Source organism: Mandrillus leucophaeus, unplaced genomic scaffold, assembly GCF_000951045.1.
Source record: "Mandrillus leucophaeus isolate KB7577 unplaced genomic scaffold, Mleu.le_1.0 Scaffold1145, whole genome shotgun sequence".
Taxonomy (NCBI): Eukaryota; Metazoa; Chordata; class Mammalia; order Primates; family Cercopithecidae; genus Mandrillus; species Mandrillus leucophaeus.
In genome coordinates this window covers 166,566-175,579 of record NW_012099710.1, presented here as the reverse complement: position 1 = coordinate 175,579, position 9,014 = coordinate 166,566, and the positions used below count along the sequence as shown (strand labels likewise).

The 9,014-nt window shown below is 39.1% G+C and overlaps 1 protein-coding gene across 1 annotated transcript in view; it reads left to right on the top strand.

Annotated features, from left to right (window-relative positions):
- LOC105551988 (cyclin-Y-like protein 2) overlaps positions 1-9,014 on the top strand; it is a 36,870-nt gene that overhangs the window by 26,883 nt on the left and 973 nt on the right. Inside the window, 1 exon segment of the mRNA XM_011997468.1 lies at positions 7,782-7,969. Coding sequence (XP_011852858.1) covers positions 7,782-7,969 — 188 coding nt within the window.

The window sequence follows — 9,014 nt, the reverse complement described above, 5'->3', positions numbered from 1 at the left end:
ATGAAGATCAAGATCATGACAGACAGTGGTAAGAGGTTTGGGGTTGTTGTTTTTATTTTTTATTTTTATTTCTTTACATTGGCCTGTTACTGCAGTTAAGACGGTCTTTCAGAATGTACGCAGTCCCAGAGGTGGAGCCTGATGACTGAATAGCAGTCTCTGCCAATTGTGCTCCCTGCAGGAATAGCAAATTTATCAACTATCTAAACAAAAGAAAGCACCTGCATAGGAACTAAAAATCAGGTAAGCAATTACAGTACCTGGTTTTAACTTCGTATCTCTGAAAGAAGCACTGAATAGTGTAGAAAAAACAGTCTTGAATTGCTGATGCCACCCCTTCCCCATGTCCCAGCAGTGGACCTGTGGTGAGGAGAGGGGCTACATCCTTGGGGGAGGAGAGCACAGCAACTGTGGGACTTTGCATTAAATTCAATGCTGCCTTGTTGTAGCAGAAAGCAAAACAAGACTGCTCTTATCCAGTGCCCACCCATACAGGAAATATTTAGACTAGCCCTAGCCAGAGAGGAATTGTTCATCCCAGTGAGTGGAACTTGAGTTCTGAAAGGTTACTGGCTACTGTGGGATAAAATACTCTGGAGTCCTTAATAAACCTGGAAGTCTGTCTAGGCCACAAGGACTGCTGTGCTGCGCTTGGAGACAGTGTATTTAGGGGAATGTGACCTACAGAGACAGCAGCTGGGGCAGCTAGGGAGTGCTTGCCCACCCTTCCTCCAGTCCTAGACAGTGCAGCTCACAGCTCTGACAGAGATCTCTTTCTTCCACTTGAGGGGAGGAAAGAGGACTTTGTCTTGCAACTTGGATACTAGCTCAGCCACAGCAGGAGAGGTCAGAGTCATGAGACCCCCATTTCAGGTCCCAGCTTTGGGATAACATCTCTAGACAAACCTTGGGCCAGAAGGGAACTTGCTGCCTTAAAGGGACTCAGTAATGGCTGGATTCATCACTTTCTGATGAAAGAGCCCTTGGGCCCTGAAGAATCACCAGTGGTGAACAGGTAGTACATGCCATGGGCCTTGAGTGAGACTCAGAGATGTGCTGGCTGCAGGTGTGACCTAGCACATTCCCAGCTGTGGTGGCTATGAGGAGAGACTCCCTCTGTTTGAGAAAAGCTGAGGGAAGAGTTAAGAGGATTTTTCTTGAGCTTAGATACCAGCTCAGCTACAGTGGAGAAGAGCACCAAGTGGACTGTTGGAGTCCCTGATTCAGGCCTTGGTTCTTGAATGGCATCTCTGGACCTACCCTGGGCCAGAGGGGAGTCCGCTGCCCTGAAGAGTGAGTTCCAGGCCAGGTAGCATTCACCACAAGCTGACTGAGAGCACTTGGGCATTGAGTGAGCATCAGTGATGACCTGACAGTAATCCCCATGGGACTGTGATGATGGTGTATGTGGAGACACCTGGGCTGTCTGGGCAAAGGGGAGGGAAGAGTGGGAATGGATTTGCCTGCTAGATTCAGTGCCAGCTCAGCCATGGTAGAGCAGAACACCAGGTAGATGTGTAAGGTTTATGACTCCAGCTCTGGCTCCCAGACAGCACCTCTTAACCCATCCAGGGACCTGGGGAACTTACTGCACTTAAAGGAAGGACAGAAGCCTGGCTGGCTTTACTACCTGCTAATTGTAGAGCCCCAGGGACTTGAGTGGCAGCAGGTACTTGTTACAGTGGGCCTTGGCCTGCCACAGTGCTGTACCAGCTTCAGATCTAGTGCTGTCCTTGTGGTGGTGGCCACAGGGGTGCTTGTATTGCTCCTCTCTGAGCCCCAGGCAGCCTAGCAGAGAGAGAGAGACTTCATTTGTGGGAAAGTGAGGGAAGAAGTGTGTCCCTGTCTGCTAATCCAGAGAATTCCTTCAGGTCTGGTCTCCGACCACCAATGTGGTACCTCTACAAGTCTGCAAAACACAATGACATTCTTCACAGAAATAAAAATAAAAAATGAATTCTAAAATTTATATGTAACTACAAAAGACTCAGAGTATCCAAAGCTATCCTGAGCAAGAAACAAACGAAATCTGATTTCAAATTATGCTCTATAGCTATAGTAATCAGAACAGCATGGCACTGGCATAAAAACAGACACATAAACCAATGGAACAGAATAGAAAACCCAGAAACCAATTTATACATCTGCAGTGAACTCATTGTCAGCAAAGGTGCCAAACACATACAATGGGGAAATGACAGTCTCATCAATAAGTGATTCTGGGAAAACTGGATATTCATATGCAGAGGAATGAAACTGGACCTCTCTTTCTTACCTTATACAAAAATCAAATCAAAATGGATTAAAGATTTAAATCTCAGCTGGGTGCAATGGCTCATGCCTGTAATCCCAGCACTTTGGTAGGCCGAGATAGAAGAATTGCTTGAGCCCAGTAGTTCAATACCAGCCTGGGCGAACAAGTGAGATTCTGTCTCTATTTTTTAAAACATTAAAAATTAAAAAATGTATTTAAATCTAAGACCTGAAATATGAAACAAATAAAACATTGGGAAAACTCTCTGGGATACTGGACTCAACAAATATTTCTTGAATATTTCATAAGCATAGGCAGCCAAAGCAAAAATGGGCAAATTAGGTCACATCAAGTTAAAAAGCTTCTGCACAGCAAAGGAAAGAATCAACTAAGTGAAGAGACAACTCACAGAATGGGGGAAGATATTTAAAAAGTATCTGACAAGGGATTAATTACCAGAATATTTAAGAAGCTCAAAGAACTCCATAGAAAAAAAATCTAATAATCTGTTTTTTAAAATGGGCAAAATATCTGAATAGGCATTTCTCATAAGAGGACACATTAGCCAGGCATGATGACACGTGCCTGTGGTTTCAGCTGTTTGGGAGGCTTACGTGATCCTTGGAGATTGAGGCTGCAGTGAGCTGTGATTGTGCCACTGCACTCCAACCTGAGTGACAAAGTGAGACCCTGTTTCGAAACTAAGGCATATGAATAGCAGAGAGGTATATGAAAAGATACTCAACATCAATATCATTAATCTTCAGAGCAATGCAAATCAAAATTACAATGAGAGATCATCTCATCCCACTTAAAATGGCTTTTATTATAAAGATAGCCAATAACAAATGCTGGTGAGGATACAGAGAAAAGGTAACCCTCATAGAAGGTTAGTGGGAATGTAATTTAAGTACAACCACTATGGAGAAAAGTTTGGAGGTCCTCAAAACTAAAAATAGAGCTACCATATGATCCAGCAATCCTACTGCTGGGTATATATGCAAAAGAAAGGAAGTCAGAATATCAGAGAGATACCTGCACTCTCATGTATATTGCAGGACTATTCACAACACCCAAGATTTGGAAGCATTCCGAATGTCCATCAACAGATGAGTGGCTAAAGAAAATGTGGTACATATACACAATGGAGTACTATTCAACCATAAAAGAGAATGATATCCTGTTATTTGCAAGAACATGGATGGAAATGTTGAGTGAAATAAGCCAGGCACAGAAAAACAAGCTTCACATATTCTCACTTATTTGTGGGAGCTAAAAATTAAGACAGTTTGTTTGTTTGTTTGTTTGTTTTTTGAGATGGAATCTTGCTCTTTCACCCAGGCTGGAGTGCAGTGGCACTATGTCTGCTCACTGCAACTTCCACCTCCTGGGGTCAAGCGATTCTCCTATCTCCGCCTCCTGAGTAGCTGAGATTACAGATGCGTGCCACCATGCCCGGCTAATTTTTGTATTTTTTGGTAGCGATGGGGTTTCACCATGCTAGCCAGGCTGGTCTTGAACTCTTGACCTCGTGATCCACCTGCCTTAGCCTCCCAAAGTGCTAAGATTACATGCATGAGCCACTGAGTCCGGCCTCAAACAATTTAACTCGTGAAGATATAGAGTAGGAGAATCGTTAGCAGAGGCTGCTAAAAGTAGTATGGGGGAGGTAATGGTTAATAGGTACACACATATAGTGAGAAAGAATAAACAAAATCTAGTGTTTGATAGCACAACAGGGTGACAACACTCAAGAATTATTTAATTGTACATTTTACAGTAACTAAAAGAGTGTAATTGAATTATTTGTAAAACAAAAGTATGCTTGAGGCATGATGGATATTTCATTTACCCTGATGTGATTATTACACATTGTAGTCATCAAAATATTTTATATACCACATAAATATATACACCTATAATATACTCCAAAAACATATTTAAAGATTTTCATTCAGAATTACTACACTGTGTATTTACAAGTGAATTGAGGATTCTTGTTTCTAAGAAGAGACTCACTGGTGATGGTCAGTTGGTTTTGAAATGGCTACTAAATTACTGCTTTGCTAATAGTAGAAACTGAGTTGTCATGGTGATACCGCTAGTAGCCATTTTAGCAAAGGATGTTAAAAGAAAATGAATTTGAAACAAATAGAAGTACTTTGAAAGCTGCAGAAGCTAAAGTGCTCTTAATCACTGCTGTCATCAGTCTATAAACTGGTTTCTTGAAGGGAGCAAAATTTGTAATTATGAACACTTAGCTCCGTTATAATGGCGGCTAAATTGTTCTCAAAACCAGCAGCTAATCCGGTGGGGCTCTAGTTCTAGTTACAAGGTCAGAGAATATGCAGAGAAATGTGCAGGTTTCCACAGATGTGAGCTCCAGAAGCAGTGGTGGCAGAAGCCGGCTCCAGTTCTACACAATGCTGTTTGTAAATGCAGAAGTACCCGGATCTATGCTCTGAACAGGAGCCATGTTCACGATTTTTAGAAATTGTAAAACATTGCAACAAAGTGTGTAATGTACATTTATCTTGTCCCTCTGCTGTTGATTGTAATGATCTCTTTTAGACTGTAAATTGAGCCATTTAAGAATTAGTGTTTATCAGATTTTTCTTAAAACTTTTCAACATCTGTTTGTCTTGTTAGTATATATTTTCCTTCAGAAGCATCACTAATTATCAGGGAAATGCAAATGAAAACCACAGTGTGATACCACCTTACTCCTGCAAGAATGGCTATAATTTAAAAATTGAAAAATCGTACATGTTGGTATGGATTGGGTGAGAAGGGAACACTTACACTGCTGATAGGAATGTAAACTAGTAAAACCACTATGGAAAACAGTACTGCCATTCAATCCAGCAATCTCACACTGGGTATCTACCCAAAACAAAAGAAGTCATATGAAAAAGACACATGCACATGCATGTTGATAGCAGCACAATTTGCAATTGCAAAAATATGGAATGCCCATCAATGAATGCGTAGATAAAGAAAGCTTGGAATATATACACCATGGAATACTACTGATCCATAACACAGAATGAAATAATGGCCTTTGCAGTAACTTGGATGAAGCTGTATGCCGTTATTCTAAGTGAAGTAACTCAGGAATGGAAAACCAAATATCATACGTTCTCACTTATAGGTGGGAGCTAAGCTATGAGGATTTTGTATGTATTTATACACACACACGTACATACATACAAGTTAAACTGAGCAACTCCTATTCAGAAAATTTGCTGTGCCTGTAAAGGGTATGCTATTCAGCCATTTAAAAAAACAACAAAAAACTAAGAAGATACATATCCTTTAGGCATAATGGTTTTCTTCAATAACTAAGTCTCTATTAATAACATGTTAATTATATAAAATAGTGTATTTTATACATTTAAAATGTTTATGGAAAAACATAAGAGATTATAAAGTGCATATATTCCTATAGTAAATTAAGTCCTGATTAGCTGATTATTAAAGCATTATCTGATTTGCATTCCTATAGTCTTACGGTTATATGAATAGGAAATTAATGTTGAAAGTTTCAGTTAGGTTTTCAGTTAAACAAATGAGAAAACCACATATCTGCTTATATCTTGACTGCTTTCCCTACCGGAGAACATCAAGCATTTGTTGACTTAGCCAATGGACAAAACTTTAAAACCAAGAAACCAAATATGTTGTTGAGGTATTGTTTTTATACAGTTAAATCTTTACAGGGATTACTATGAAAATAGTAAGATTACTCTAGTTTTATATTTATTTAAACATTTGACAAAGTGCTGGATACACTGGCTCGTGTGTGTAATACTAGCACTTTGAGCGGCCAAGGTGGGAGTATCACTTAATCACAGGAGTTTAACACCAGCCTGGGCAACGAGTGAGACCCTGTCTCTACAAAAAGAATTTAAAAAAATAGCCCAGCTAAGTGGCATGAACCTGTAGTCCCAGCTACTTGAAAGGCTAGGATCATGCCACTGGACTTTAGCCTAAGCAACAGAGCAAGACCCTGTCTCAAGACAAACAAATAAACAAAAATCTTTGGCCAGGACAGCTGATGAATAATCATGTGGCAGAGGGCTGCTCCCAGCCTGTTCCCCTCTCACCACATTCAACTCATCCCCACATTCTGTTCTGGCCAGGGGTGACAGATGCGGAGCACCTTGGGGTTTCGTTTCCAGCTTAGGAGAAACACTGTGTAAGGCCAGCATCCTACCAAAAGGCATGTCATAAAATGGGTTTAGTCTAGCCAAGGTGTTTCTCTTTGATTTTTCTATAGTCTGAAGTGTAAAGAGTATTCCTGCCCCATAATAGTGACAGTTAATAAATGGCATCCATCATTTCTGTCATCTGATCACTATTGCGGTGCCTTGGGAGTGAGCATGGAGTCTGAGTTGTGCAATGGAACCCTCAAAAATGGGCCCTGAGTCAGCTGCACAAGTGCAGAGAAGGCTGTCCCCTTTCTCCTCATCCCAAACTTGGGGTGCTGAATGCAGAATGGACTGCAAGCAGCTGTGCCCTGTTTGGACATTAGTGTAGGAATCCACCTGCATAGCCTGTATTTGTTTCAAAAAAGAATTTGGAGCTATTCTAGTAGCTCAGTGTGATATTTTTAAATAAACAGAGAAAAATTTTATTAACTGACTTAACAAAAAAACACTGCCTATTAAATTCATTTAATATTGTTTAAGGAGTATCTACAAAATTCTGATCTCAGTGTTTTCTTGCAAAAGAAGTGGAAGTAAGGACAGAGACCCTTTCAAATGAAGAATCACTGAGAAACAATGTTTATAAGTAGTATAACATTTACTTATGCACATTTTTTAAGATTATGCCATAATCAATTTGCATCAGGCTCTCCAATTTAGGAACACTGAGAGGATTTCCCTGTAGGGGAAGTTTTCACATAAATGTTGAAGAAATTGTTAAAACTGAAAACTTTTCTGTATTTGATAATCTACTGGGGTGCCAATCCAGTGTGCTGTCTTAAATTTCTAAGGTCTATCTACAGTGTGTGTTATCATAGGTCTTGGAGCAAATATCACGTAAATGAAGGCATTTCCACATTCTATACATTCATAGGTTTTATTTCAGAAATGAGTTCTTATCTTCATGTGAAACTGGGACAATTGAAGACCTTACCATGGATGTTTGTATTTGTAAGGGTTTTCTCCATTGAATCCTTTCATGTTTTCAAAGAAATGAAAAAGCTGAATTTATCATGTTTCTTAAGATTATGTCGTTTTTCTCCGTATTAAATTCAAATATGTCTTTGAAAGCACAAGGGAAAATCAAATTATTAACCCAGTTTTTACATTCATGTTGTTTTTGTTTTTCTAAGTTTTCAAAGAAAACTGGGAAAGTTGCATGCTTTCTTGTAGATCTCAGGGTTCTGTACAGTGTGAGTTCTTTCATGTGATCTAATAAATTAGAGTCCATGGTGGCTTTACCACATTTCTTACATGAGAATAATATTTTTGAACTAACATTGTCCTGTGTTGGTTTTGTTGTGTTTCTCCTTCCCCAGGAATGAGTTGGAAAGGCAATTCTTGAAGCTAATTAATTATAATATTGGCGTTACTGGCAGCGTTTATAGCAGATTCTACTTTGATCTTCGCAGCTTGGCACATGACAATGGCCTGTATTCGCCAGTTTATCTTCTTGACAGAGAAAGAGCATGGAAGCTGGAGGTAAGGCTACGAAGTTACTAAGTGGGTTTTCATTCAAACACCAATGCCAGCATCTGTGACTAGGTCATATTAAGTAGTGATTAGAAAAATGGAAAGCATCAAAATTAACTAATATACTGAAGAGCTTATTACCTTTTTGGCATTCTATTTCCTGTATCTTTTACAGTTTTTACAAGGATCCACATTATTTGAAAATTATAGATGTATCTTCTCTTTTGTGACCATAATTCAGAATATTTTAATCAAATTTAATTCATTTGTAATCTTTCCCATTTGAACCTTTATCCTTTCAAATCATATGTAAATGATTTCTTGTTATTGTATTCTGAGCAATGTCTACATATATAATGCACTTACTACTCTTGACTTTTTTTTATTATTCAGTTTGCAAATTTATGTCATTTGCTACTGTATATACCACAGTGCAGTCAGTCCCATGGGTTTGTTAGACAAAGCATCAGTGCCTAAGCCAAGAGACCTGCACTTAGACTGTATAAGGTGTATGTTTCTCAAGTACTGGATGCAGGAAGTACATGGGATTTTACTGGAAATAATAACTTTTATGGGACAAAGTAATATTTATGGTTTGTGACTTTTGGTAAGTACACAGCAAAGTTACAGCTGACAAGGATGAACATTTAAAATAGGCATGTTCTGTGGTACCTCGGAAGTATTTTAAAATCATACGTTTTCTATCATAATTAATGTGCAAGTGAAGTAGTGCCTTTTGATGCTTTAGTCATTAGACTTCTTTGATGTTTCGATACAATCCAGCACCTGCTTGCATCGTTAAAATTTGCTTTGAGTATATAACAACTACGATAGATTGTGTAGAGTTTGAATAGACTAATAAACTAACTTTTTGCAAAAGTGTACATTCATTATCTTTAAGGAACAAGTACACAGGTAACAGATGATACTGCTCTTAGAAGGCTGTCACAATACTGTGACATCTTTGGGAGCCCAATTTTTAAGTAACTTAATAAAACAAATTCCCATTTGCTCCAGCAATCTAATTCTAGCCCTGAGATTACCTTAGTGAGGTGACAGAACTTGGCAGTGTAAACCTC